Source organism: Malus sylvestris, chromosome 11 (genome assembly GCF_916048215.2).
Source record: "Malus sylvestris chromosome 11, drMalSylv7.2, whole genome shotgun sequence".
NCBI lineage: Eukaryota > Viridiplantae > Streptophyta > Magnoliopsida > Rosales > Rosaceae > Malus > Malus sylvestris.
This window is the reverse complement of record NC_062270.1, coordinates 544,851-572,801: the sequence shown is the minus strand read 5'-3', so window position 1 is coordinate 572,801 and position 27,951 is coordinate 544,851. Positions and strand designations below refer to the sequence as shown.

At 36.3% G+C, this 27,951-nt stretch overlaps 5 protein-coding genes across 26 annotated transcripts; 2 read left to right on the top strand and 3 right to left on the bottom strand.

Moving 5' to 3' along the window:
* Positions 1-46: 46 nt before the first annotated feature.
* LOC126591593 (DNA topoisomerase 2-like) lies at positions 47-3,700 on the bottom strand. 2 transcript variants are annotated; one of them, XM_050257355.1, is made up of 9 exons: positions 3,662-3,700; positions 2,859-3,315; positions 2,379-2,742; positions 2,096-2,285; positions 1,706-1,941; positions 1,516-1,597; positions 1,376-1,435; positions 983-1,032; positions 47-403 (listed from the first exon to the last, which is right to left on the bottom strand). In XM_050257355.1, the coding sequence occupies exons 3-5, from the start codon at positions 2,721-2,723 to the stop codon at positions 1,937-1,939; spliced, it is 540 nt and encodes a 179-aa protein (XP_050113312.1). In that variant the 5' UTR covers positions 2,724-2,742; positions 2,859-3,315; positions 3,662-3,700; the 3' UTR covers positions 47-403; positions 983-1,032; positions 1,376-1,435; positions 1,516-1,597; positions 1,706-1,936. The 2 variants fall into 2 exon arrangements, with proteins under 2 accessions (XP_050113312.1, XP_050113313.1); XM_050257356.1 differs by lacking the exon at positions 3,662-3,700 and having other exon boundaries at positions 2,859-3,346.
* LOC126591590 (uncharacterized) lies at positions 1,876-27,764 on the bottom strand. Of its 17 annotated transcripts, XR_007612433.1 has the most exons (8): positions 27,273-27,759; positions 26,395-26,487; positions 25,732-25,943; positions 25,489-25,633; positions 24,920-25,010; positions 24,545-24,676; positions 11,725-11,937; positions 11,221-11,577 (listed from the first exon to the last, which is right to left on the bottom strand). XR_007612433.1 is itself a non-coding variant. In XM_050257351.1 (7 exons), the coding sequence occupies exons 1-6, from the start codon at positions 27,518-27,520 to the stop codon at positions 12,133-12,135; spliced, it is 867 nt and encodes a 288-aa protein (XP_050113308.1). In that variant the 5' UTR covers positions 27,521-27,742; the 3' UTR covers positions 1,876-1,922; positions 12,107-12,132. The 17 variants fall into 17 exon arrangements, 16 of the variants coding, with proteins under 16 accessions (XP_050113308.1, XP_050113309.1, XP_050113301.1 ...); XM_050257351.1 differs by lacking the exons at positions 11,221-11,577; positions 11,725-11,937; positions 24,545-24,676 and adding exons at positions 1,876-1,922; positions 12,107-12,235 and having other exon boundaries at positions 24,945-25,010; positions 27,273-27,742; XM_050257352.1 differs by lacking the exons at positions 11,221-11,577; positions 11,725-11,937; positions 24,545-24,676 and adding exons at positions 1,893-1,909; positions 12,107-12,235 and having other exon boundaries at positions 24,945-25,010; positions 27,273-27,743.
* Positions 5,390-8,801, top strand: LOC126588978 (DNA topoisomerase 2-like). Its single transcript, XM_050254146.1, has 11 exons — positions 5,390-5,731; positions 5,822-6,108; positions 6,209-6,275; positions 6,365-6,719; positions 6,823-6,893; positions 7,097-7,303; positions 7,509-7,622; positions 7,719-7,826; positions 7,914-8,462; positions 8,583-8,704; positions 8,762-8,801. The coding sequence occupies exons 1-11, from the start codon at positions 5,390-5,392 to the stop codon at positions 8,799-8,801; spliced, it is 2,262 nt and encodes a 753-aa protein (XP_050110103.1).
* Positions 8,584-10,059, top strand: LOC126588977 (DNA topoisomerase 2-like). Its single transcript, XM_050254145.1, has 4 exons — positions 8,584-9,185; positions 9,280-9,469; positions 9,560-9,609; positions 9,703-10,059. The coding sequence occupies exons 1-4, from the start codon at positions 8,841-8,843 to the stop codon at positions 10,057-10,059; spliced, it is 942 nt and encodes a 313-aa protein (XP_050110102.1). The 5' UTR covers positions 8,584-8,840.
* On the bottom strand, positions 17,138-22,518 carry LOC126591573 (uncharacterized). Of its 5 annotated transcripts, XR_007612420.1 has the most exons (7): positions 21,956-22,518; positions 20,044-21,415; positions 18,772-18,839; positions 18,431-18,490; positions 18,148-18,213; positions 17,452-17,594; positions 17,138-17,378 (listed from the first exon to the last, which is right to left on the bottom strand). XR_007612420.1 is itself a non-coding variant. In XM_050257306.1 (2 exons), exons 1-2 carry the CDS (start codon positions 22,403-22,405, stop codon positions 20,090-20,092), a joined length of 1,776 nt encoding a protein of 591 aa, XP_050113263.1. In that variant the 5' UTR covers positions 22,406-22,518; the 3' UTR covers positions 19,852-20,089. The 5 variants fall into 5 exon arrangements, 1 of the variants encoding a protein (XP_050113263.1); XR_007612419.1 differs by having other exon boundaries at positions 17,138-17,594; XR_007612422.1 differs by lacking the exon at positions 18,148-18,213 and having other exon boundaries at positions 17,138-17,594.
* Positions 27,765-27,951: the final 187 nt, after the last annotated feature.

The window sequence follows — 27,951 nt, the reverse complement described above, 5'->3', positions numbered from 1 at the left end:
ATTAACGTCTTATCCACAATTGAATCGGTAAATAACAAGCAAACGGTGGTAGAATCATTCAAAATATACTTTTTATAAATTTTAAGCCATCTGGTGATTGTTGTTATACAGTCGGAGAAACAAACTAAGAATATGGGTGTCTTGAACGTAAGAAATGTTATTTGAGACAAAAACACCACCACCATATAATCACTCGTCTTTGAGCTGTTGCATTAAATTTTTGCAGCAAGAATGCTTTTGGATCCATTTGACCAAGAGGCGTCCCGATACCTGGCAAGATATTCAACATGCTTTCAAGTACTGGGAAGAGATCATTCAAACTCATGAAATTTGGAAATTCAAACTGGCCGAGGAAATTCTCCGTTCCCTCGAAAGTGATAGATCACACTCTTCAGCCTGAAGCCTGAATAACAAAACAAAATCCAGTGATATGTACCGGTCTTCCACATATTCTCCTTAAGTTTGAAAGCAGAAAAACGCAAAATTGAAATGCCATGCAAGATGGAGATGAAAATTAATACATTTTCAGTAATTATACAAGTGCTTAATTAGTTGATAAGCCTGAAAAAGGGAAGCTTGACCATAATAATTCTGGTAACACCGCATAATCATGGTCTTTATTCTTCAGGGTAGAAGTAGTGATGGTCTAGTAATAACAAAAGAGCCATCCTAATATGCAGCTCCTATATAATTAGTTCACCAACGATTCTTCTACTTAATTATAACCAATGTAAACACCAGTGTCTAAGCAGGTTCGAACATTTTTGGCAAGACACTTTTCATCATTGCTTAATCACATAGATGCATAACTGCTTAAAACTCGAAAGTAAAAAAAATTGATCATACCCATTGTGGTATACATGACCTCCATAGGGTAAAGACCAAGTACGCCACACGGTAAGGTCATATCATCATGAAACTACATAAAAGAATAAGTGATGCTCTACGTACAAAAAAACTTAAAGCCAGAAGAAGAAAGTACCACAAGCACAAGATTGAGAGATAGCTTAAATAAGCAGCAAGGGGTCCTGTCTGTAGTTTAACAAAAGAGAGGTATAAGTTAAACCATGCACTGATATCTCTTCTGGTCACATTAGTTACATAACCTGTAGCATTAATAGCTCTAAGGCTCTAACATACAAAAGCGAAGCAGTTAAATTCAAGAAGGAATTGCGAATGGGTTTGGAAGTGTGCTAGAAGGAATGAAATGCACAGAACAAATACCATTTCAGTATATTCATTGAAATCCCAGTGGAAGTAATAAACATAAATAGCAAGGCTAGATAAATGAATAACCTTTGCAAATAGAAGTACCTACAATAACATAATTCCGTCAGATGTTAAAAGAAAGTATATCAATCATTTACAGATTCACCTCTCAAATTCATGTAAGTTTGAGGCTTTGCAAGAAAAACGGGAACTTCACCAACGAAACCTGAAATAACAAACTTCCCTGAACTTCACAAACAAACATGAAAAATGACAATAAACAAAGCAACATCCGCGAAGATTTACATGCCTTGCCCAAGTATAGCTTTGCATTGGACCGTGTTCATTGCAATGCACCAGCAAAAGCATCAATCATCTAAAACCCCGCCTGCTTCAAACAAAAAACGAGAATCTGAAACTTGTTATCGAAACAACAAACACGAAGACTAAAAATCTCAAATTGTGGCCACTAAATGTATAATCTGTAGAATAGTACATTGTGCCTGCCTAGTTCCTTCGTACTTATCGCCGGGATTGCCCAAACCTACAAATAGCCATGGCCTTGGAGCAGCAGTGCAAAAGCAACAGCCGACTTAACCGATTAAGCACCTTCCCCCTCAGACTCAGTGCCTCCCACTACACCTCAGCAACATAATTCATCTAAAAAAATGAACTGGAAACTCGAAAGTCTCCAACCCACCTGCCACTCGCAACTTTTCACGAACAGTTAGACTGCATTCAAAATGTAAACAGCGAGTGAAGTTCTGAACGGAGGGAGTGTAAAAATACTAAAATGTTTGGAGACACAACGGAAACAAAGCCAAAGACAGGTTATATATTTTTACAAGAAGCACAAAATAATAATAATAGTGATGTTAAATCATACTCTGTTGTGGGGTACGATAGAGCTTCAGGCAGTCGTCTTTTTGAAACAAGACCATGTTTGAAGTCTTTAGTTTCTTTTCAAGTTTGAACTTTTTTTTCAAACCCTCTTGCTTGGCTTCCCTAAGTTGTTTACCCGACAGCTTGACACGGATGTCTATTGGACTCGTATCATCTCCGTATTTTTTGTAACCCTGGAGCATGTATTACTGTTTTATTCGAAACTGAAAATAACTACAAATTACAAACCAAATTTGATGTTAACTTTTTATACTGGAAAATTTTACCTTAATGAAAGGATCTTTGGCGTCTGCATTGTGTTCGGCGACTGAATTAAGAAATTTCAAATACTTGTCTGTCCACTTACGGATTGGTAACTCCGTAATCTTTAACATCCCGTTGCTTTCTTGTATGCACCCGTAAGAGGTGTAGTCGCCATCGCTGGACTGGCTACCCTCTATCCTTCCATGAAAACCTTTATACCACGGGCGCATTTCCACTGGCAATTTGTCTACATTCCCTTTGGAATCAATTAAATGTATTATGTTCTTGATGATGTGTATCGGGGGGTAATTGGGGACAATGGTATACCACCCAACTCCAATTCCTTCACAAACATTAACAAGGACCATGGGTATTACTGGAGAACACCTACATGGCAAACAAAAAAATCATCCCAAAGAAAACAATTCAATAATTTACCACCTAAACTTTTAAAGAAGGAAAGAAGAGTAATGTTAGTAAAAATATTCAAACAAACTACGTACCTTCCAGGTTTAACTTCTTTGCCTTGTTGATCTAAGCTTTCGAAAACCACACAAGAGCTTAAACCCTGTCAATGCCGCTAAGTGTTAAATTTGATGGGTCAAGGGTTGGCACGTCTTTATTGTCATCAGGCGGTAAGCTGAAAATATTTATCCTTAAGTAGTTCATTTTCAAGAACTTCTAGATCTTCCAACCATACTGTTGCTGCAGGTTTTTTTACCACCTTTGTAAACTCCTCTTTGACCCTTTCCAAATCTGTTTGAAGGGCTTTCTCACTCTCTATCGTTAAGGATACAAGTTTCAGGGATGCTAGATACTCCGTATTGTCTTTGAAACCTTGACCTTTTAGATATTTCAACAAATCATCTTTCTTTTGCATGTTGTCATCTGATAGAATGATGTTTCCATCACGATATCTTTTAACAAAGTCAAGCTCGCTTCTCAATTCCGAAGCCTTATCTGCGTACAAAAAAAACTTAAAGCCAGAAGAAGAAAGTACCACAAGCACACGATTGAGAGATAGCTTATAATAAGCAGCAAGGGGTCCTGTCTGTAGTTTAACAAAAGAGAGGTACAAGTTAAACCATGCACTGATATATCTTCTAGTCACATTAGTTACATAACCAGTAGCATTAATAGCTCCAAGCCTCTAACATACAAAAGTGAAGCAGTTAATGAATTGCAAATGGCTTTGGAAGTGTGCTAGAAAGAATGAAATGCACAGAACAAATACCATCTCAGTATATTCATTGAAATCCCAGTGGAAGTAATAAACATAAATAGCAAGGCTAGATAAATGAATAACCTTTCCAAATAGAAGTACAAGAACATAATTAAGTACATCAGCCACTTGCAGATTCATCTCTCAAATTCATTTAAGTTTGAGGCTTTGCAAGAAAAACCAGAACTTCACCCACGAAACCTGAAATAACAAACTTCCCTGAACTTCACAAACAAACATGAAAAATGACAATAAACAAAGTAACATACGCAAAGATTTACATGCCTTGCCCAAGTATAGCTTTGCATTGGACCGTGTTCATTGCAATGCCCTGCGAACCAGCAAACGCATCAATCATCTAAAACCCCGCCTGCTTCAAACAAAAAAAAACGAGAATCTGAAACTTGTTATCGAAACAACAAACACAAAAACTAAAACTAAAAATCTCAAATTGTAGCCACTAAAAGTATAATCTGGAATAGTACATTGTGCCTAGTTCCTTGGTACTTATCGCCGGGATTGCCCAAACCTACAAATAGCCATGGCCTCGGAGCAGCAGTGCAAAAGCAACAGCCGACTTAACCGATTAAGCAGCTTCCCCCTCAGACTCAGTGCCTCCCACTACACCTCAGCACCATAATTCATCTAAAAAAATGAACTGGAAACTCGAAAGTCTCCAACCCACCTGCCACTCGCAACTTTTCACGAACAGTTAGACTGCATTCAAAATGTAAACAGCGAGTGAAGTTCTGAACGGAGGGAGTGTAAAAATACTAAAATGTTTGGAGACACAACGGAAACAAAGCCAAAGACAAAAGGCGTATTGCAGAATACAAAGCATATACTTGTCAAGTTTGAGATTAATACCTTGCCTCGCATAACCGGTGAGAGCGTCAGAGAGAAGGGGCGGGCTGGCGTACCGGCGGTGGTGAATTTCGTGAGACAGTCGTCGAGACTGCTAAAGTCACGGTTGATGAAGGCCCAAGCGCACTCGTTCTCTTCGGAGTGTCTGTTTATACTCCGACTGTTACTCTTCCCGCCCACAATTTTTTTTTTTTTTGGTGATAAAAGGTCTATGCCCTTTATTTGTTTGTAAAATTATTTTCGAACCATTTTTATCTTCTGGCACGTTACTTTTTATTTTTAACAACCAAATTGAATAAATTATAAAATATAAAAGTCAAGATTAAGGGATGTGTGAAAGACTACGTAGGTTGTGTGCTTATCATTTAATTATTTTTTGTTGAATACATATGCCCTTTATTGAATTGACAATAAAAGATGTCAAATACTTTAAATGAAAAATAAAAACTTAGCTCTTCTTTGGTACGTCGAGTGGTGTTGATTCGTTTAGTTGAATAAAACATGAAAGACTTGAATCTAGATCGATGTGAGGCTAGTAATTACTTTCTGAGATACCTAATAGGATTTAATATTGAAAAGGAAATAAAACATGTAAGTACAAAATTGGTAAGATTTTAGCAGTTTGAAACAGGAAAGACTTGAACTCTTTTGACCTTTTGATCAAACAATTAATGTCGTGACTTTCCCATAAAAAAAAAAAGGGAAGTACTTGAGAGTGTATTCAAAGAAATCAGGAAATCTATTACTTCTTCTTGGGTAAGTGTTTGCATATAAATATGGGAGTACATCTACCTAACAAACACACCAGCCCAAGCACATCTACGTACGTTTGATTCTCTCAAATATCACACAGCAAAAAACTTTGGAAATTTCAAACCTTTTTCGATTTTGTTGCTTCATTTGTTCAAGAAAGAAGACGATATCTTAGTATAAAAACGAACAAGAGGAATGTCAAGAACAACAAACGAGAGAGACTATGGGTTTGGAGACTGGAAGACCCAAACTTTATGGGTGTACGATAATGAGGAGATGGTTGAACGTCCAGTAAGGTACGCCCTTGGCCTCTACTGGATGTTAAACGACATGTTGACGGATGTCGCGTTGAGGATTAAAAACAAACTGGAAGTTGATATAGGGAAGGTTGATGATGCCATAACTATTTGCTTTGCCAATAAGAGCCACGAGAAGTTTAGTAATTTATGCAAAGAGCTCGAATTGTCAAAGAAGTTTGTTCCTTATTGCACAGAAATCATAGTGTCAAAGGCTGACGGAAATAAATTGCATAAGAAGGTAAAAAGTTTGATATGTTAAATGTGTTGTAATTGTGGCGGCCATCGATTGAGCACACGCGTTCAATAATTTGATTGTTACAAATTTCAGGTATTCTCTAGAGACAATAAGAACCCGCAAACTGACTCCAGCGATCACAAATCAAAGGAACTGTGGGTGAGAATACTATTGAAACCAGATTTGGCAACATATAACATGACAAGCCTTAACGGTGACATTGTTGGTTTGATAAAGAAACGAGTGATTGACATAGCTGGATGCCTCGGAGAAACGGTGGAGGTTAAGCTAAATGGAAGGGATGTCGGCACAATATCATTCTCTACATATGTTGATCTATACTTTAAACCTACAGCTTTTCATTTTGTCAACATTCCAAGGTTATTGTTTATTTGAAACTTTTGGTTCTAAATTTATCTTCTTCTTTTTTCTTATAATTATTTAGAAAGTTTTTTTAACTCAATCTACTCAATTTGCCAGAATAAACATGAAAATTAGTGATGACATGGAGATCTGTGTGACTCTGAGCAACGGACAATTCCAACAGGTTTATTACATATGAGAGCCCTAATATATGCGACTGTTTTGTGCATTTGAATTGTGAGTCTCATGTTGTCGGATTTTATTTCACTACAGGTCAGTTTTGTCAATTTAGTCAATACAAGCCACGGTGGAGATAATGTTGATGTCATTAGCAATGCGATCGCAAAACGTCTTTTCGAAACTATCAAAGAAAAGGACGAGAATTCAACCCTAAATTCAGATGAGAATGAGAATAAGAATGAGAATGAGAATCAAAACCTAAATTCAGATGAGGAAGAGAATCCAAACCAAGATTCAGATGTTGTGAAGAATCATTTATGGATTTTTTTGAACGTTAAATTTCGCAATCCTGTGTTTAATCTCCCAGCAAAAGATACTTTTGATCACCCGCGCCATACAAGAGCATTTACAAAAACATTTGAACTTTCAGAAGATTTCTTAAAGGAAGGTATATATATACATACAAGTAATGCAATGAATGATTCAAGTTCAACTAGTACAGTAAATTGGAATACTCTAACCTTGATTCTCACATTCATATTATTTTTTAGTGGCAGACTCGCCGATTGTCAAAATTTTGAAGAGCCGTTTTGGCATGTATGAAGAAGAAGAAAATATTAAGGTAGAAAACTTGAAGGATGCATATCTTGCCGGGGGGGGAACACTCTAAAGATTGCACCTTGATTATCGTAGAAGGAAATTCAGCTGAGTCACTTGCAGTAAGTCATCTATTTTGTAAATTTTTGTACACTCAACAAGATAGTTTATTTTATTTGGTTCCCGTTGTATGGTATACTAACTTGGACGAGCCAAATTCAAAAACAGACGACAGGGCTCGGTATTCTGGGTCGGGACACTTTTGGTGTGTTTAGGTTGCAAGGTAAATTGCTCAATGTAAGAGAAAATAGCAAAGACAGTAAGATAACTGACAACATCATCAAAAGTATGGGGATACAGAAGTATAAAATCTCTGAGGGTGAGAATTACACTTATCCATTACGCTATGGCAAAGTGATGATTATGACAGACCAGGTTAGATGCCTTAATTTTCATAGTTTTTTTTTATTATTGCTTACCGTTTATATTGTACCCACTTATTAGTGCGATAAGGTTTTGTTATTGTTGTTTGATTGTTTCTGCTTACCGTTTATATTGTATACGACAACTTCAAATTTTCAATACGTATGGTTTATCTTGATGACTGCTAAGAGGAAGCTTAATGTATGTACTTGTGTAGGATGATGATGGTTTCCACATCAAAGGACTTTTGATTAACCTTTTCCATTGCTTTTGCCCCTCACTTCTTAAAATTGAGGGGTTTTTGGCCGAGTTTATAACTCCTTGTATCAAGGTTAGTTTACATAATTTAACTTGTTTGCCTAATAAATTTGATCGATCAATGGAAGGTTGTCAAGGGCATCTATAACTTGTATTAGAATTTGTACAGGTGACTAAGGAACATGATCAAAAATATTTTTATTCTACCAAACGGCATGAGGAGTGGAAGAAGACACAGGACAACACCGCTCGTGACTGGTCCACTAAGCGCTACAAGGTACGAATTAATTTGTGTCTTCAATTTATTCTAGGGATTGTGCGATGCATAGTCCTAAATAGTTTGTTCTTGTATCATGTCCTTTAGGGTTTGGGAACATTCTCCCCAGAGGAAGAAGGGAAAGACTTTTTTCGAAATCTTGAGAAGCATAGGAAATACTTTATCTGGGATGATGGAGCTGATGAGGCGATTGATCTTGTCTTTAATAAGAAAAGAGTTGACGATAGGAAAGAGTGGCTTAACAACTATATTTGTCTGGAGCTGGAGGAGCAGTGTAGTAACCAAGTTAATGATGAGGATGAGGATGAGGAAAATCACGACGATGAGGATGAGGAGACGCATAAAAACTATACTGACTTTTTTAACAAGAAGTATATTAAGTATTGCATTGCTGCTTTGAAAAGGACAATTCCATCAATAGCTGATGGATTGAAACCTGGTCAAAGGAAAATTTTGTTCTGCGCTTTGAAGAATAAGTTAATTGGAATAACAAAATTGGAAACGTTTTCTAAGTCTGTCGATCACCATAGTTCAAGTAATGTCGCCAGCATAATTATGGGAATGACTCGAAATTATGTGGGAAGCAACAATGTCAATCTCTTTATTCCCCATGGCAATTATGGAACACGAGGCCAGGTAAAAATGTCACTTATTGAACAAGCTTGAATGACGTTCATCATGCGTAATGTAACTCTTAAATTCCATGACAATCTTTTGTTTTACACACATATGTTCCTTTTTCCTTTCTACTTTTAGGGGGGTGAAGACCAATCAGCACCTCGTTATCTACATATTGAGCTTTCTCGTATTACAAGATTGATTTTCCTTGATGATGAAAGCTCAGATGAACGAGGCAAAGAAGAAGTTAAAATTGGAAGGTACGTAGGTTGTTTCAATATTTTTACTAACATTACTCTTCTTTCCTTCTTTAAAAGTTTTGGTGGTAAATTATTGAAATTGTTTTCTTTGGGATGATTTTTTTGTTTGCCATGTAGGTATTTTCCAATAATACCCATGGTCCTTGTGAATGGTTGTGAAGGAATTGGAGTTGGGTGGAGTACCAATGTCCCCAATTACCACCCAATACACATCATCAAGAACATGATGCATTTAATTGCCTACGAAGGGAACATGGAAAAACTGCCGGTGGAAATGTGCCCGTGGTATAAAGGTTTTCGTGGAAGGATTGAGGGTAGCCAATCGGGTGACCGCGACTACACCTCTTACGGGTGCATACAAGAAAGCAACGGAATGTTAAAGATTACAGAGTTGCCAATCCATAAGTGGACGGACAAGTATTTGAAATTTCTTAATTCAGTGGCCGAACACAACGCAGAGGCCAAAGATCCTTTCATTAAGGTAAAATTTTCCTGTACAAAAGTTAACATCAAATTTTGGTTTGTCATTTTATGATTATTTTCAATTTCTAATAAAACAGTAATACATGCTCCAGGGGTACAAAAAATACGGAGATGATACGAGTCCAATAGACATCCGTGTCAAGCTGTCTGGTAAACAACTTAGGGAAGCCGAGCAAGAGGGTTTGGAAAAAAAGTTCAAACTTGGAAAGAAAATAAAGACTTCGAACATGGTCTTGTTTGACGAAGACGGCTGGCTTAAGCTCTATAGCACTCCAAAACAGAGTATGACATAACATTATTATTACTATTATTATTTTGTATTTGCTGTAAAAACGTATATAACCTGATTTTAATTTTATATCGTGACTGCAGTTCTTCAGGAATTTTATAAATATGGAATTGAAAAATACAAGAACAGATTGGTGAGTTCATTTTTGGAATTGAATGATATGAGACCAGATTGGTGAGAATTGATGTTTTGCTATCTGTTAACTGATTTTCTATCATGCATGCAGACAAATCTTCAAGAGAAGCACGCCGAAAAGGCTTTGAAAGCGAGAACGGAGCTTGATTTTGTTAAGAGATACCGTCAGGGAAACATCATTCTATCAAAGGACAACATGCAGAAGAAAGATGATTTGGTGAAATATATAAAACATCAAGGTTTCGAAGCCAATCCAGAGTATCTAGCATCTCTGAAACTTGTATCCTTAACTGAAGAGAGTGAGAAAGCCCTTGAAAAGGAATTGGAAAAGGCGGAAGAGGAGCTTAAAAAGGTGAAAAATAAGGCTGCAGCCACATCATGGTTGGAAGATCTACAAGTTCTTGAAAATGAACTACTTAAGGATAAACTTTTCCAGCTTACCGCCTGATGACATTAAAGACATGCGAAGCTTTGACCCATCAAATTTGACGCAAAGCAGCCACATTATGGTTGGAAGATCTGCAGGGTGCCACCAGAACCGGACCTTACTCTTCATCTCAGATAAGGCTCTTCTGTGGTTTAGGGTTTAGGGTTTAAGCTCTTCTGTAGTTTTCAAATTCCACGACAGTATTTTTTATTTTTTTATTCGGTCTAATTGAAACGTTGCTCTCTCTGGAAGATCTATAACAAACTAAGAATATGGATGTCTTGAACGTAAGAAATGTTATCTGAGAGTTCCCAAAAAAAACAGAAACGAAATGTTATCTGAGACAAATACACAACCACCATATAATCACTCGTCTTTGGGCAGTTGCATTAAATTTTTGCAGCAAGAATGCTTTTGGATCCATTTGACCAGAATGCGCCTCCCAATACCAGGCAAGAAATTCAACATGCTTTCAAGTACTGGGAAGAGATCATTCAAACTCATGAAATTTGGAAATTCAAACTCACCGATTCTTAGCTGAGGAAATTCTCTGTTCCCTCGAAAGTGATAGATCACACTCTTCAGCCTGAATAACAAAACAAAATCCAGTGATATGTACCGGTCTTCCACATATTCTCCTTAAGTTTGAAAGCAGAAAAACGAAAAATTGAAATCAAGAGGGAGATGAAAATTAATACATTTTCAGAAATTATACGAGTGCTTAATTGGTTGATAAGCCTGAAAAAGGGAAGCTTGACAATAATAATTCTAGTTACACCGCATAATCATGGTCTTTATTCTTCAGGGTAGAAGTAGTGATGGTCTAGTAATAACAAAAGAGCCATACTAATATGCAGCTCCTATACATTTAGTTCACCAACGATTCTTCTACTTAATTATAACCAACGTAAACACCAGTGTCTAGGCAGGTTCTAACATTTTTGTCAAGACACTTTTCATCATTGCTCAATCACGAAAGCAAAAAACAATTGATCATACCCATTGTGGTCTACATGACCTCCATTTGGGTAAAGACAAAGTACCCCACACGGTAAGGTCATATCATCATGAAACTACATAAAAGAATAAATATATAAATACTATAAAGCTATACAAAAGTGAAGCAGTTAAATTCAAGAAGGAATTGCGAATGGGTTTGGAAGTGTGCTAGAAGGAATGAAATGCACAGAACAAATACCATTTCAGTATATTCACTGAAATCCCAGTGGAAGTAATAAACATAAATAGCAAGGCTAGATAAATGAATAACCTTTGCAAATAAAAGTACCTACAATAACATAATTCCGTCAGATGTTAAAAGAAAGTATATCAGTCATTTACAGATTCACCTCTCAAATTCATGTAAGTTTGAGGCTTTGCAAGAAAAACGGGAACTTCACCAACGAAACCTGAAATAACAAACTTCCCTGAACTTCACAAAAAAACATGAAAAATGACAATAAACAAAGTAACATCCGCGAAGATTTACATGCCTTGCCCAAGTATAGCTTTGCATTGGACCGTGTTCATTGCAATGCCCTGCGAACCAGCAAACGCATCAATCATCTAAAACCCCGCCTGCTTCAAACAAAAAAAACGAGAATCTGAAACTTGTTATCGAAACAACAAACACAAAAACTAAAAATCTCAAATTGTAGCTGCTAAAAGTATAATTTGGAATAGTACATTGTGCCTAGTTCCTTGGTACTTATCGCCGGGATTGCCCAAACCTACAAATAGCCATGGCCTCGGAGCAGCAGTGCAAAAGCAACAGCCGACTTAACCGATTAAGCATCTTCCCCCTCAGACTCAGTGCCTCCCACTACACCTCAGCACCATAATTCATCTAAAAAAATGAACTGGAAACTCGAAGGTCTCCAACCCACCTGCCACTCGCAACTTTTCACGAACAGTTAGACTGCATTCAAAATGTAAACAGCGAGTGAAGTTCTGAACGGAGGGAGTGTAAAAATACTAAAATGTTTGGAGACACAACGGAAACAAAGCCAAAGACAAGAGGCGTATTGCAGAATACAAAGCATATACTTGTCAAGTTTGAGATTAATACCTTGCCTCGCATAACCGGTGAGAGCGTCAGAGAGAAGGGGCGGGCTTTGGGTCTGGACGTTTTGGTGCTCTGAAGAGCAACCACGGCGGCGTACCGGCGGTGGTGAATTTCGTGAGACAGTCGTCGAGACTGCTAAAGTCACTGTTGCTGAAGGCCCAAGCGCACTCGTTCTCTTCGGAGTGTCTGTTTATACTCCGACTGTTACTCTTCCCGCCCACAATTATTTTTTTTTTTGGTGATAAAAGGTCTATGCCCTTTATTTGTTTGTAAAATTATTTTCGAACCATTTTTATCTTCTGGCACGTTACTTTTTATTTTTAACAACCAAATTGAATAAATCATAAAAAAATAAAAGTCAAGATTAAAAGTAACTTTTAACAACCAAATTGAATAAATTATAAAAAATAAAAGTCAAGATTAAGGGGGTGTGTGAAAGACTACGTAGGTTGTGTGCTTATCATTTATTTATTTTTTTTTATCCACATATGCCATTTATTGAATTGACAATAAAAGATGCCAAATACTTAAAATGAAAAATACAAACTTTAAGTCTCCTTTGGTACGTCGAGTGGTGTTGATTCGTTCAGTCGAATAAATTTTTATTTGAGCAATGTTGAATAGATTAATATGTGCATTAAATAGTATATACTATATTATATGATGATACTAGCTTCATTATACTCACGAAGCCGCTCGCTTGAAGCATTTTTTTATTCATGTGGGCTACGCACCCTTAGAGGTGTTACCGTAGTTGTTTTCTATTATTGTATTTTTCAAGGGATTTATTTTGTGTATTTTATGCAAATGCAGAGGATTTTTCTTTATGCTGCAACTTAATGTTAAAAAAGAATCGTGATCACGATCACAATCCATATCTTCAAAGGAATTAGATTAGGCGTTAAATTGTTGTAATTGATTGATTTGTATTTTCCCTTCCATAGCTGTACAATTGACTTGTAGGAAAGAAAATTAAGTTTTTAGCCATTTTTACACTTAATTCGCTAAGTTTGGTCGATTCTGCCATGTAATAGTGATACAACATTGCTCGAATCCATTGAACAAAAGACGCCTTGTTTTTTAATTTTCTAAACTCAACATCTATGCTTTTTAGAGATTTGATTAAACTTTTTTTTTAATATGTGATATGGATATGGATAGACTAATGAGCAAAAACATATCATATAGGTAGATAACACAATTAATTTGAGATAGAAAAATTTGTGATATATAGGTAGATAAAATACAATCAATCTATAACACGGGTAGAATAATAAAATATACAAATAGATTCATTACATAAATATATAACACAGGTAGATAAACAAAGCAATGCATTTCCTATAAAGGTTGAAAAGAAAAATATGTATAATCCAAGTTCAAACTAAATATTAGGAAGACCTGGTTTAAACTCATATTTTCATGGCAATGTTCCCAATCAAAACGACCTAACTAGTGCTATTGTAGGAGGACCTGGTGGGGATGACAAGTAGGAAGATGCAAGATTTGATGCTACAAAACCAAAACCAACCACGTACATCAATGCACCTTTTGTTGGTGTATTGGCATACTTCAAAGCTCTATACCACTGAAAAAAAAATTAGAAATTGTGACCTTGTATTTCAAAAAGGAGGAAGAAATCATAAGAGCTTGAAAGAAGAAGACTGAACAAGAAGGCAGGGGATCGGGGAACACAGCACAAATTGTATAAGGGAGTTATGGAAGAAGAGATATACTTTAAAACTAATTCTACAAGTAGGGAATTATTTAAAGACAAATAATCAATTATAATACTTTATACCTATAAAGCATATATATTTTACTCACTCTATAGAAAGACAAAATTATTTTCTACGTCTACCTATGTATTAGGTATATAAACAAAATAAATAAAGTGCTTTTGCTATAACGTTTTTACTTATAAAAAGAAAAGTTCATATAAACAAACAAAAAACTAAGAAAGAAATTAATAGTGAGAGCCTACAATTATATATACACATCAACACCCACGGTTATGGTTTAGAAGGCTTTCTCCCTAGCCCTGTGGTTAAATGTTCTAGCATGAACATACACGGTTATGGGTTCCAAGGAGTAAGAAGACCACCACGCATAAAAAATAATACTATTTGTACGGGAGTTATGAGGAAGATTATTTCAAACTAATCCTACAATTATGAGATTACTTTAATGATAAATAATCAATTATAATTAATTTCATAATACAAGTAAATCTAGAATTAATGGATAATGTTAATAGAGGGGTAATTTTGACAAAAAATGAAAATAAAATGACGTGGACAATGAGTCAGTGGACTTAAACCAATAATTAAATAAAATTGGACAATATATAGTAATTGCTTACAAATTTGGACTTATTTCAAGTTTATTTTTAACAACCAAATTCAAAAAATTATAAAAAAATAAAAGTCAAGATTAAGGGGAGTGTGAAAGACTACATAGGTTGTGTGCTTATCATTTATTTTTCTTTTGTTGGATACATATGCCCTTTATTGAATTGACAATAAAAGATGCCAAATACTTTAAATGAAAAATAAAAACTTAGCTCTCCTTTGGTACATCGAGTGGTGTTGATTCGTTCAGTCGAATAAATGTTTATTTGACCAATGTTGAATAGATTAAAGGAATTGTTATTAGCACTTCAAAAATCTCATTCTACACTCCTCACAAGTGTATTTTTTTTTATAATTATAGAAAGTTTGGAATGACAAATGAGATTTTTAGAGTGCTAATAACAATTTCCTAGATGAATATGTGCATTAAATAGTATATACTTTTGTTGATCGTAAAAAATTGGAATTACCAAAAAGAAAAGAAAAAGATTGTAATGACCTTTTTACCCCTGCATGCGGATGAGATTTTGACAAAAAATTCAATTTGGACTACTATTGATAACGAACTTCACCATAGGATTAAAAGTAGTGTCTCACCGCAGGGATCAATAAAAAAACTTTAGCCTTATTCTTTATATAATGATAATATAAATTTATAAAAAAAACTTTAATTATGTGCCTAGTTGAATATTCTGAGCATATTTGATGAGGGTTTCAGCTGAATTTTCATCTAAGCAGGATACGAGCCAATAGTAATTCATGATATACATGATGAAATACTAGCATGCATGCATCCAAAGTTTAAAGAAAATGACAAAAATATTACTTTTTTTACGGCATGAGAAGCTATTAATTCATTTCTGCTTTTTTCATGCAAGGAGGCAACGATCGTTATTGACATAATGGAAATGGTAAGAGTGCGGGATGCCTCCAAATTTTCGAAAACGAATGATAAAATTTGATCGTTCATGACAGCATAAAAATTCCATGAAAGGAGAAACCTCAAGTTGTGGAGGTATGAATCCAAATGTTTTCACACTTGTGGTGGGTTGCAAACTTGCAATGGAGCGACAATCAAATAAAAACAAGAAAATTAGTTCTAAGTTGAAAAACAAATTAATATGTCTTTGGTGTCAAAATTGTTACAGTTGACACCAACAGTGACAATCAGGTTTATAAAGCCACTGAAAAGGAATGGTGCCCTCAAATCAATGCCCCATAACACATTTTGTTGTAGTAGATCAACATTTCAACACACCAACTTATGCGTGAGTTGTTGGACTAAATATGTGAATATTTACATTTGAATGTGAACATTTAATTCAAAATCAATTAACAAAACGAGGGATATGACCATAAGTTTTCAAACTAATAGCTAGGGAAGGTTTCTATCCTCCAATATAGAAGTTTTTGAGAAATTTCTCAAGTAGAAGGTGTTCATGTGCATTATCAATATAATGAAAAGATCTTGTCAAAACTAAAGGGTTTCTTCTTTCACAAATATTTTGGCTGGAAACTCACAGGTTTTAATCTGTTTTGCGACTATCTACAAAATGCCATCATAAAATCTTTTTTTTTTTTTGTTACTTTCGCCCTAATCAAAGCTTCATTTATGATCATGATCGGAAATTACAAAAGTGTCATGATCAACGAAACTCCCTTCTCACTAGCTATGCTCTGGGCCCTGCTTGAATTTGTTTTTATTACTTAATTTTCAAGCTTAAAAGTTTAATACAAAGCACTTATGTTAGCGCTTCGTAATTACTTATAAATTTTTCTTACAATGTTCACAAATTGGTTAACATATAAATTAAAATTTTCTGTTTGGCTCAATAAATGCTAAGACGCTCTCCAACCATGGGCTAAAAGCCAAATTACTCCATTTATTCCCCCCCTCAAACACCACCCAACCCAAGCTAAAACATTGGGCTAAAAGCCAAATGCTAAAGCTGGGCCAAATACCACCCCCCCCCAATGCGTGGACTCGCTGGAACTTGGGCCAGTCTCGGCCCGCCCACACGCCAACGCGCCACACGCAGTAGGTTTGAAATTGTTTCCCGATAGCGTGGGGCCCACTGGTAGGGCCCATGTCGGCCACTTCCCCAAGCCCAACAACTCTTTTGCATATCGGACGACCATCATTTAAGGACAGTTGGTTGATCCAACGTCCAGATTCAATTTTTTTTTAAATATGTTATTTTAAAATACATTGAATCTAACGGCTGAGATCGAATATAATCAAATTTAACGGTAAAAAAAAGATCTAATGGCCCAAATTTAAATCCAACGGCCAAAATAATTAAAAAAATATATTTAACTCAAAATTCACCCAAAAACTCTATAAATACCTATGTTGAAGGCTTGCATTGTGGAAAATTTAGTGATTTTTCCATATTTATCGGAATTTAAATATTTTTAGATTAAAATGTTCATAAAATTAATTTACAATAGTCTACATATTTATTAAAAAAAATAATTTAAGAAAAAAAATTAGCCTAAGTTCATTCTTTAATAATCCCGGGCTAAAAATTTAAGCTAGAAGAGTTGGAGCAGAAAAGCTGTTTCTGGGCTAAAAGGTAAATTTTCCGGGCTAAAAAATGTGGCTTTTAGCCCAAGGGTTGGAGATGGTCTAAGGTCACTTCCAAAAGACTGTAAAAAAAAATTTCCTTGCAATGCAAAAGGCTTTTCAAAAACTCAACAATTGAAGCTAATGATCTCAATCATTGAAGCTAATGGCATACTGTATAATTTCCGGTGCATGTATCACGAAACTCCATATATGAATACATATACTATTCCCAAAATAAATTAATGCAGAAACTATACACCATAAACTTTCTCAAAGATACAATGTCCTGCTTCAACATTACTCAAAAGACATTGCTATTAAGAAAATGTGCATCCAGGAGACTTTTTGGTTCAACCTGAATGGAAAATTAACAGATTTTCAGATTCAAACAGTGAGCAAAAATGCATTCAGTGCGACCATTGTCAAACCTGCCACTCTTTCGGATCAACTATAGACTTCTGGCTGTTTTTCCGTTGAGTTACGAACGTGGTGTAAGCTGCCAATTGCGATTGCCTTTTTTTCTCTAGCATTTTTACTAAATTTATAGGGCACCCATTTTTTCTGCACTTTCCTAACCAAACACGATCACAAATTACTTAATCACCACACAAAAAAACGCAAAAGTAGAAAATGCAAGCAGGTAATGGAAACATAGAGCTACATACATAACAAAGAATTAGTGGTGCATATTTGAATGAGAAGAAAAAAAAAAAAAAAAGAGATCTTCAAAAAATACACAAAAATGAGCACAATCATAAATTAAAAGAGTAAGTTGAAAGAAGCTGTAATATGCCATATGGTTTCATCAAATCAAAAGGTCGTGAGCTCATCACAGATGTATTAAATTAGTGCCTATAATTGAAGTATGTATGGACTGCATTTTTAGCATTTGAAATATCAACCATTCGTAGGAGTGCTACGTCACGTGTATGTGCTACTGCAATTTGTTTATGCAAAGTGAGTGTCCCAGCACATGACCAGTTAGGTAGCATACTTAGAATGCATGGTATTTACAGTCAGAACATATCAATGGTCCAACTATTGTGGAGCTCGAATTTATATGAGAAAGGACCAATCCAATCATAAATTAAAATGAAAACATGTAAGTAATTAAGAATTATTACTTGCTAAAGAAACCCCAGCAGTCAGTTCCTTCTTGTTGCTTCAGGGACTATTCAATTGAACAAAATCTGATCAAATTGCATCACCCAACCAAACAAACAAAAATAAAGTTAAAAAAGGAAAATCAGGGAAGCTAAGGAAAAATTTGAAAACACACCAAGAACCAAAATGACATAGGAGTTCTATCTTTCTATCATTTTCCTTCTTCATTTTGAAAGTGAAAAATTCGTACTCTTTACTTTACCCAAGCATTGAACTGTTATACATTTAATAAAGAAAACTGACCTTGAATGGGACCAACCTTGAATTGAGAGATAGCTTATAATAAGCAGCAAGGGGTCCTGTCTGTAGTTTAACAAAAGAGAGGTACAAGTTAAACCATGCACTGATATATCTTCTAGGCACATTAGTTACATAACCCGTAGCATACAAAAGTGAAGCAGTTAATGAATTGCGAATGGGTTTGGAAGTGAGCTAGAAGGAATGAAATGAACAGAACAAATACCATCTCAGTATATTCATTGAAATCCCAGTGGAAGTAATAAACATAAATAGCTAGGCTAGATAAATGAATAACCTTTCCAAATAGAAGTACAACAACATAATTAAGTATATCAGTCACTTACAGATTCATCTCTCAAATTCATTTAAGTTTGAGGCTTTGCAAGAAAAACCAGAACTTCACCCACGAAACCTGAAATAACAAACTTCCCTGAACTTCACAAACAAACATGAAAAATGACAACAAACAAAGTAACATACGCAAGGATTTACATGCCTTGCCCAAGTATAGCTTTGCATTGGACCGTGTTCATTGCAATGCCCTGCGAACCCGCAAACACATCAATCATCTAAAACCCCGCCTGCTTCAAACAAACAAAAATGAGAATCTGAAACTTGGTATCGAAACAACAAACACAAAAACTAAAAATCTCAAATTGTAGCCACTAAAAGTATAATCTGGAATAGTACATTGTGCCTAGTTCCTTCGTACTTATCGCCGGGATTGCCCAAACCTACAAATAGCCATGGCCTCGGAGCAGCAGTGCAAAAGCAACAGCCGACTTAACCGATTAAGCACCTTCCCCCTCAGACTCAGTGCCTCCCACTACACCTCAGCACCATAATTCATCTAAAAAAATGAACTGGAAACTTGAAAGTCTCCAACCCACCTGCCACTCGCAACTTTTCACAAACAGTTACACTGCATTCGAAATGTAAACAGCGAGTGAACTTCTGAACGGAGTGTAAAAATACTAAAATATTAAAATGCTTCACCCACGAAACCTGAAATAACAAACTTCCCTGAACTTCACAAACAAACATGAAAAATGACAATAAACAAAGTAACATAAGCAAAGATTTACATGCCTTGCCCAAGTATAGCTTTGCATTGGACCGTGTTCATTGCAATGCCTGATGACATTAAAGACATGCGAAGCTTTGACCCATCAAATATGACTCTTACCGACATCAGCAGGGTGCTACCAGAACCGGACCTTACTCTTCATCTCAGATAAGGCTCTTCTGTGGTTTAGGGTTTAAGCTCTTCCGTGGTTTTCGAATTCCATGACAGTATTTTTTATTTTTTTTATTCAGTCTATGAAATTGTTTGAAACGTTGCTCTCTCTGGAAGATCTATAAGAAATTCTTAATTTATAGTTCATAGCATTTGCTTATATAATCAATTATCTTTCAAAATCCAATTATATAAAACACAGTTTTTATATAAAACATAAATGAAAGCAGACTTATCTAATTTATAACCTTTCCATGTCCATAGTTTGCATCACTCACAACATCAAATGAGAAACAAAACAAATCACAAGTCTGGAAAACAATAAAAGCATTACAATGGAACGATCCATAAAAACGTCAACATCCCAAGTTTTCCTCACCTTGCAGTTGCAGCTGCATCAAACAATGCCAGCAAATTTCCCGTTACTAGACACTGATGCTTCCAGTAGTAGGGTCAGGTCTCACCAATTTCCCATAATTTTTTAGGGACATTAAGGTCCCATTATAGCTCAAGATGCTTGTATTCCAGATGCGCTTGGGTGGAAATAACTTTACATGACTAATGGAGCCACATCTAAAATCCACAAAGATTGTAATCCTTCTACTTTCTGACATCCCTTGTGATTTAGTGAAGAATATGCCATACTTCCATTCACAACATGTCACGTTAATAAGCTCGCCTCTGACAATTGCGTTTTCTATCTTGTAATCTAGCCTCCATTCTTTTGTATCATAGTTCTTTAACACCCATACCTCAATATAGTCATCTGATAAAGTGTCCACGACGGCCAAAGATCCTTTAAGATTAAGCAAGTGTAGAGACAAAAGGACCATATAGTGCGGAATATACTTACGTTGCATGTGCTCGGGAAGAGGAATAGTCGAGTAAAACTCCTCTTTCTTATAGTCAAAAGAACATATACCGAGTACTCTTCTATTATCATAACTTGAGTGATCAGGTAAATAAAGCAACCAATGCTGATCTCCATGTGCAAATGCATGGTTGTTGCTCAAATTACGAGGAGGGACTGAGGGTATCTCTCGCCACGAGCCGGTACCTAGTACATAAATTTGGGCCCTAAGTTGATATCTCGTCGAATCTTCATCTCCAGAAACACACAGAATCTTGTAAGTGCTGGTTATATCATCAAATCCCATACCATACCATTCCTTGCACGATCCATAAAAACTATATGGAAATTGGATGTCAGTGGTTGGGAGTGGAAGAACTTCTCCCTTTAAAGGATTGAATAAGAAGCATGGACTTCTTTCTTTCTTCTTGTACGGTTGACGACTATAGCCATGATCTCGAAAGAAAAACAAGTTGTAGAAAACAAAACTCAAAGAATAAGAAACACCAATCTTTGTGGACACAATATCAGAAACGATTGCATAGTCTTCGCTTCTCTTCAAGGCAGCGCTGACGCCATCATATTTCAGTGGTGTAAAGGCAAATCCACAAAGAGAGTCGTAGAAAAGGTGATGAAGAAGCATAAACTGATCGGAAGCAAAAGTAGATTGTGCCGAAAGTAAATGTCGCATGTGCTGTGTAACAAAGCAAGGGCAGTCGACTATGTTCTTTGATGTCTTAGAGACACATCTGAGGGTAAAAAGACAGCTTACGGGTAGCCTCAAATAGATGTTGTCAAGGATTTCGATGGGGAGCTCCATCAGCCTTGCATTGTTCATGCAGCAGTGCCCCAATCTCCTCTGATTGCTCCTCACCATATCCATATCCATTTCCATTTCCATCTGAAGGGAAACAAAAAAGAGCATGAAATTTTGAACTGCAAGCATAAAAATAAACCAAGACCAAATCATAAAAACCAATTGAATAAAGAATTACTTGCAAAGATAACGACTGCATGAGAGAGATATATATACGGAATAATAATCCTGTGGTAAAAAAATTCGGATTTGAACCATCGTGGTAAAATCTATTCGGATTTATGCCCCAAAACTTAACTTCAATCCTTTCCCGTTAGCCTGCACGTGAGGGATCCCAAAAGTAGATTGTATGCAAAAGCTGGGATCCCAAAATTACGAATTCCAGGAAAGGGGATCGAGAACAAAAACCCTAAGAACATATAAATAAGAACCCTCATGGATTTTTTTTTCTATTTTTTTTACAATTGACAAGTAACCAAACAAATTTGAGAACCCAAAAGTAAGAATCACCCAACCAAACTTCAGATCCATAATATATTTTCTCAGCATCCAAACAGAGGATAATGCAACACAGGAAGAAATAAGGACGCAAATGAAGAAAAGAAAGGGGATCAAGAAACAGACCACGGTGGGTTTGAACTCCTTGAGCTTCTGCAGCTTCTTCAACTCCATCTGAAGCTTGTCTTGCTCTCGGCCCTTCATTGCTAGATCTTCCTCCTTGGTCTTCAAGATCTCATTCTTCTCCTTCAAGAGCTCCAAGGTTTTCTCCTTCTCGAGCTTCATCGCTTGCAGCTTCTCTTGCATTTCTTCGAGTTCTTTCTCGAATGACGACGGTTGGGTCTTCTTCTGCTTGGCCTGTTTCTTAGAAGCCGCAGCTTTGGCTGACTTCTTGGGGGAGGTGCGAGTCTGAGAGAGGCTCGCGTGGTTCTCCTTCTCTGGGTTGGAGTCCCATGGTGTTTGGATCGGGCTCGGAGCGGCATCCAAGACCTTTCCTGCGAGGATATTGGCTGCATTTCCAGATGGGTTTTTGTCCTTGAGTGCCCTTCGGCTGGCCCTTGGCTTCCTGTTGGGCATTTCGGCGATTACGGTGTAGCGCAGGAAACAACAGAAGCAAGCAGACAGAGAAAGAAACAAATTAGGCAGGTAAAAGAGAAAAAGCAGAGTAAAAAGAAGTGGGAGAGAGGTCGGAGGGCGATCGAAGGATCCAACTATTGCGTATATCCCTCACGTCACGGAAAATGACGGAAGTCAAGGAAAATGACGGAAGGCAATAAAGGAATATTGCCTTTATTTTAGGAAACATCACTTTACACGATTCTGTTTTACTGATAAGTTTGACTTTTAATGTGGTTCTTGATTTCAATTTTTTTTTTCGGTTTGGGCCGCTGAAAGTTATTGTACTTGTTGCTAATGTTCAGTGAGAATGGATCGTCTCCGTATTCTCCTTATGAATATCTCAGGTATCCATTAATCGTGTATGTTCATCATATATCGTGCGGTCATATCTCATTTTAAATATTTTTATTTAAAATTAAATACAAACAGTACTTGATAAAAATTGACCGTACAATGCACAATGAATGGACACGATTCATAGAGGATTCTCATCAAAAGCATCCGAAAAGGATCCTGTTGAATATTCAGTACATTTGATTCATGAACACAATATTAATTATTACAATTAATTACGTAGATACGTTGAAATGGAAAAATTGCAAGACATTCTAATTTCTCTTTAATTTAGAAGGGTGTAATTAAATTAAGATTTGAAAAAAAAATTAAGACTTTAAAATCAGATAATCAATGAGGATTTTTTAACAAACAATCAATTAGGATTTTAGAGACTTTGAAATCTGTAATCAAAGTAAACTTCGCCATGGCCTACAAATAGCCATGGCCTCGGAGCACCAGCGTCGAATCTCTCTACCTATAAATTAGAATAGCTCATCAAAAGAAAAGTACTAAGTCTTCAAGTTTGGTGCTATATAAACTTTCAAATATAAAATATCCATCAAAACTTGTAAGAAAGTTGCGATACAAGCGACAGACAATGACCTTTTATGTCTTGTATATTCGAAATCTTGAACAAAATTAATTACATGCAAGAAATAAGTAATGTGAATCAGAATAAGTAATTTAGAAGGGTGTAATTACATTTGATGTGGCAATGTCAAATTTTCTCTTTTTCCAACCGATATGTTTCTTTGTCATAAATGATATTTGTAAGACCCATCTTAAAGAAATCAATTAAAATACGTTTTTCAAGATCTATAATTGGTGCATTAATAGGACCCACATAATAAAATAATTTAAAAAAAAATTGACATCATATTTTCTCATATGTCAATACACATAAGATTGACATATCGGTTGGAGCTCACTTCTACCTTCAAGTTTGATTATATGGAATTCCACCTAGGATTTGACATCTCCTTTGGAGATGGTCTTAGATGCCTTAATTTTCATAATTATTTTTTTGTTTTATTGCTTACTGTTTATATTGTACACCATTTAGTGGGATAAGATTTTATTATTGTTTTTTGATTGTTTCTGCTTACTGTTTATATTGTAGACGACAACTTCAAATTTTCAATACATACGGTTTATCTTGATGACTGCTAAGAGAAAGCTTAACATTTGTGCTTGTGTAGGATGATGATGGTTTCCTCATCAAAGAACTTTTGATTAACCTTTTCCATTGTTTTTTTGGCCGAGTTTATAACTCCTTGTAATTTAACTAGTATGCCTAGTAAATTTAAATGATCGATCAATGCAAGATTGTCAAGGGCATCTATAACTTGTATTAGAATTTGTACAGGTGACTAAGGAACACCGCTTGTGACTGGTCCACAAAGCGCTACAAGGTACGTATTAGTTTGTGTCTTCAATTTATTCTCGGAGCAGCAGTGCAAAAGCAACAGCCGACTTAACCGATTAAGCATCTTCCCCCTCAGACTCAGTGCCTCCCACTACACCTCAGCACCATAATTCATCTAAAAAAATGAACTGGAAACTCGAAAGTCTCCAACCCACCTGCCACTCGCAACTTTTCACAAATAGTTAGACTGCATTCAAAATGTAAACAGCGAGTGAATTTCTGAATGGAGTGTAAAATTACTAAAATGTTTGGAGACACACAACGGAAACCAAGCCAAAGGCAAGAGGTGTATTGCAGAATACTAAGCATGTACTTGTCAAGTTTGTGATTAATACCTTGCCTCGCATAACCGGTGAGAGCGTCAGAGAGAAGGGGCGGGCTTTGGGTCTGGACGTTTTGGTGCTCTGAAGAGCAACCACGGCGGCGTACCGGCGGTGCTGAATTTCGTGAGACAGTCGTCGAGACTGCTAAAGTCACGGGAATCAAATATTAGCATTATTTGTAATTGAATTGCATTAAAATTTGAAAACGGGAATTAAACATATTCAGTAACCTCCCACAACTACCCCAAGCCAAACATATACCACCCTAACCAAAGTTAAGACAGTAGGCATAAAAAGGTGATGCCTTTGACGACATTCAAAGTAAATATTAAACATGCTGTGCGATTGTGTACCATCTAACAAAATTAAGAATGAATAGGGGAATACCTCGGTAATGAAATGAGGGAAATACCTTAGTAATGTAGTATTTCTGTTTGTATTTTTGTTTGAATGCTCCACTAATTCACTGCACCAAACCCTGTTTAACCAAAAAGAAATGAGGAGATTGTAGACATGGAATTGATATTAGTAATGCGAACCACTAAATGAAACGCATATATACCCACTACCGATTAATAGTCCAAGTCTGTAATCCCTATTTCATTTATGGGTGACATAAAAATGCATGGACAAAACAGACAGTGTCATTTGGTGAGGCAGATTAGATAATTGTGTCATAGTTTCATTTATGGGCATGGCCTTCCTTTTCTATTCTACTTACTGTGAAAAAAAACTCCACCTGAAGCTTCCATGACATAATCTAACAAAAAGAAGAAATATTTGCATCCAAAATGAAACTAAAAAAGGATATTCCTGACAGATTGTGGTGTGGCAACAGTTTTGAAGAAGTATTTGCCCACATCAGTATTTCTGTCACAACAGCATGACTATCTTGAAATCCTTTTTTACACTATAGAACTCTAATATGGAAAACAAACTATTTAATCCGCCTTTACCTCAGCAAGTTCTGAAAGGATTTGATCAATGGTCTCCCGCACCAAGGCTGCTTTGTAATATGCAGCATACGAAGAGAAATATTCAAAAGCATTATGCCCTTGCATAACTGTGGCTCCATAACTGCTGCCTGAAGACCGACAAGTCCTATGTGAAGCCATGAAAAGCACTTGTAAGGTTAGATCTTTTTTGATATCATTCAAAAGAAAAAGTTCAGAAAGATCAAGGGCTCCAAATATCTGTACCTCCGATAGAGTTGCATATAAAGAATGCTTCACCCTTGACAACGTCAGTACAAAAATCATTTAGCTGGGTGGCCCATGTCTCAAATGTATAAAACAAAGTTTCCCCGAATTGACGAGGATTTGGTCTGTCTGAGTACCCATAACCAATAAGATCGATAGAGTATACCCTGTGTGATTTTGAAAGAACTGGAAGATTTTTCCTCCAATGATCACTGTAAAGGATAAAATGCATGTCATATGTACCGAACTTGACAGGTTAAAGCATGGGATGAAAGAGATCATGGACAAGATGAGGGTTTAAGTTCTAGATTGCAACAAAACCCAGAAATTCAGAGTTTGGTCTGTTGGTTTGTTCTTAAGCATTACCGACAGTTTCATCAGCTAACGATCTGACTTATTAAATCTAGTTAGCAAAGAAATAACTCTCTCCCAGTTGTGTACAAAATAATCCTACCAGCAAACTAACAGGCAACCAATGTAAACAGTAAAACCATGTACAAGTAAATTTAATGAAACCTCAAACCATGCGTCGAGCTAACAAAAAGAGATATGTCTCTTGTCTCCGTGTGTGTGAAATCATGACTGTAATTAGCAATTTGTGCATGTAATACCTATAGCAATTAGTTGTCTGCTTATGAGAAGTAATATGTGGATGATGTGGACCTGTTTGCTCCAAAACCATGAATCAAAACTAATGCCGGGCCACTGTTGCCAGCATGCTGATATCGGATAGAATAACCCCTCCAGTTCCATATACTACGGCACACAGAAGAAAGATAGCATTAGAAATATATTCATAAAAATTTCAAATAATTCATATCAATTACAATTCTCATGAATTAAAGGATCAAAGATACAATGCAATGGCAACCGAATCTGGAATACTCTTTAAGGCAACATCTGTGTTCAACTCTCATTAGCGGAACCTATATTGCGTCATATATCAAGTGGGGGATCAAGAACACAAGCTTTATAAAAGCATACGAGCAACTCGATCCGGGTTCACGAGCAACTCCGGGTTCAAGTCTTACTAGAATTCCAACATGAGGCAGAGGCAACTCATCCAAGTTTCTCTTTTCTTCCCACTTCTACTAGTTCATATGAGTTCCATTTACTATGGTTCGACTTAGTTTGCATACGATGTTTTAAAATTCAGCTACCTTCTGTCTCATCTTTTTTCAGTTCATACCGCTATATATGCTGATTTTACCACAATTAAACTTAATATGCATAAATCGGAGTATGATTTATACCAAGTTCAGTCAAAGGTTGTTCAGAAATTTAGTACGAAGGCTTTTTACGGCCTACAAAATAGTTGTCATGCACTCCTTCCTAGGGTGGAGCTATTTCGGAGTACCAATTACAGCTCCCTAACTAAGCTAAATTAAAGTCGTATAATTTGATGATTTGATCCCCAAAGTTCTGTTTGGTTCCCAAGAAACCGGAAACGAAGGACTTCACAAGTGCTTCTGGTATTCCTACTTTGTAAAACCAAACAGAACCATGAAACAAACGAATATGAGAAACTGAAAATATGGTACCTGCTTTGAACTTGGACGTCAGACACATTGTTTACTGAAGTGGTTGCTTCAACACTTGGAGGGTTGGTCTCACCAGTTTGACCATTCAGTGAAGAAAAAAGGACAAACCCGTTTGATTTAGCCCCAGAAAACTTCGACAACCTGCGAGGAATCTTAACTTGATGGAGATTTTGCATTTTTCTTTGAGAGGAAAATAGTGGAAAATCCAGTTTTGACAAGGACAGGGCGGGAGAGCTGGTGCTTGCCATGGCTTTGATGAGAGAGAGAGAGAGAGAGAGTGATGAAGTTTCCACTGAGAGTCTGTGATATGAAGCTCACATGGCGAACATAGATGATTGATTCTTGTGAAAGACAGAAAGCCAACGGTTGTCTAGGCTCGCTCCACGTACCCTACTTGCAACGTACCAATGCCATTGTCCTTCTTATCTTATTTTTAAAAGAAAAAAGTTTGTGGGCTCTTCATTTCTGTTCTCGAAAGTTTGATTCCACCGTTATGTTAGATATTTTTCATTGTGTTCGAAATATGGACAGATATTAAAGTGTAATTATATAAGTGGAGTGAAGTTTTATTTTGGGCAAAAGATAGTTTACTACCTTCATGTTTAGTGATTTTCAACATTTAGTACATTAATTTTTTTTCATCCCAGAGTCATACCTAAAGTGTAAATTTTGGGACAGT

Excerpts from the sequence above, each read along its gene's own strand:
- LOC126591593 (XM_050257355.1), bottom strand. The coding sequence starts at position 2,723 with ATGGTCCTTGTTAATGTTTGTGAAGGAATTGGAGTTGGGTGGTATACC. Across the intron at positions 2,286-2,378 it reads CCAAAGATCCTTTCATTAAG|GGTTACAAAAAATACGGAGA; the intron begins GTAAAATTTTCC and ends TACATGCTCCAG.
- LOC126588978 (XM_050254146.1), top strand. The coding sequence starts at position 5,390 with ATGTCAAGAACAACAAACGAGAGAGACTATGGGTTTGGAGACTGGAAG. Across the intron at positions 6,109-6,208 it reads CATTTTGTCAACATTCCAAG|AATAAACATGAAAATTAGTG; the intron begins GTTATTGTTTAT and ends TCAATTTGCCAG. Across the intron at positions 8,705-8,761 it reads GAAGAAGTTAAAATTGGAAG|TTTTGGTGGTAAATTATTGA; the intron begins GTACGTAGGTTG and ends CTTCTTTAAAAG.
- LOC126588977 (XM_050254145.1), top strand. The coding sequence starts at position 8,841 with ATGGTCCTTGTGAATGGTTGTGAAGGAATTGGAGTTGGGTGGAGTACC. Across the intron at positions 9,470-9,559 it reads CTATAGCACTCCAAAACAGA|TTCTTCAGGAATTTTATAAA; the intron begins GTATGACATAAC and ends TCGTGACTGCAG. Across the intron at positions 9,610-9,702 it reads AAAAATACAAGAACAGATTG|ACAAATCTTCAAGAGAAGCA; the intron begins GTGAGTTCATTT and ends TCATGCATGCAG.
- LOC126591573 (XM_050257306.1), bottom strand. The coding sequence starts at position 22,405 with ATGCCCAACAGGAAGCCAAGGGCCAGCCGAAGGGCACTCAAGGACAAA. Across the intron at positions 21,416-21,955 it reads AGGAGTTCAAACCCACCGTG|ATGGAAATGGAAATGGATAT; the intron begins GTCTGTTTCTTG and ends GTTTCCCTTCAG.
- LOC126591590 (XM_050257336.1), bottom strand. The coding sequence starts at position 27,520 with ATGGCAAGCACCAGCTCTCCCGCCCTGTCCTTGTCAAAACTGGATTTT. Across the intron at positions 25,944-26,394 it reads CATGGTTTTGGAGCAAACAG|TGATCATTGGAGGAAAAATC; the intron begins GTCCACATCATC and ends TATCCTTTACAG. Across the intron at positions 23,259-24,544 it reads CACCGGTTATGCGAGGCAAG|GTAGAGAGATTCGACGCTGG; the intron begins GTATTAATCACA and ends TCTAATTTATAG.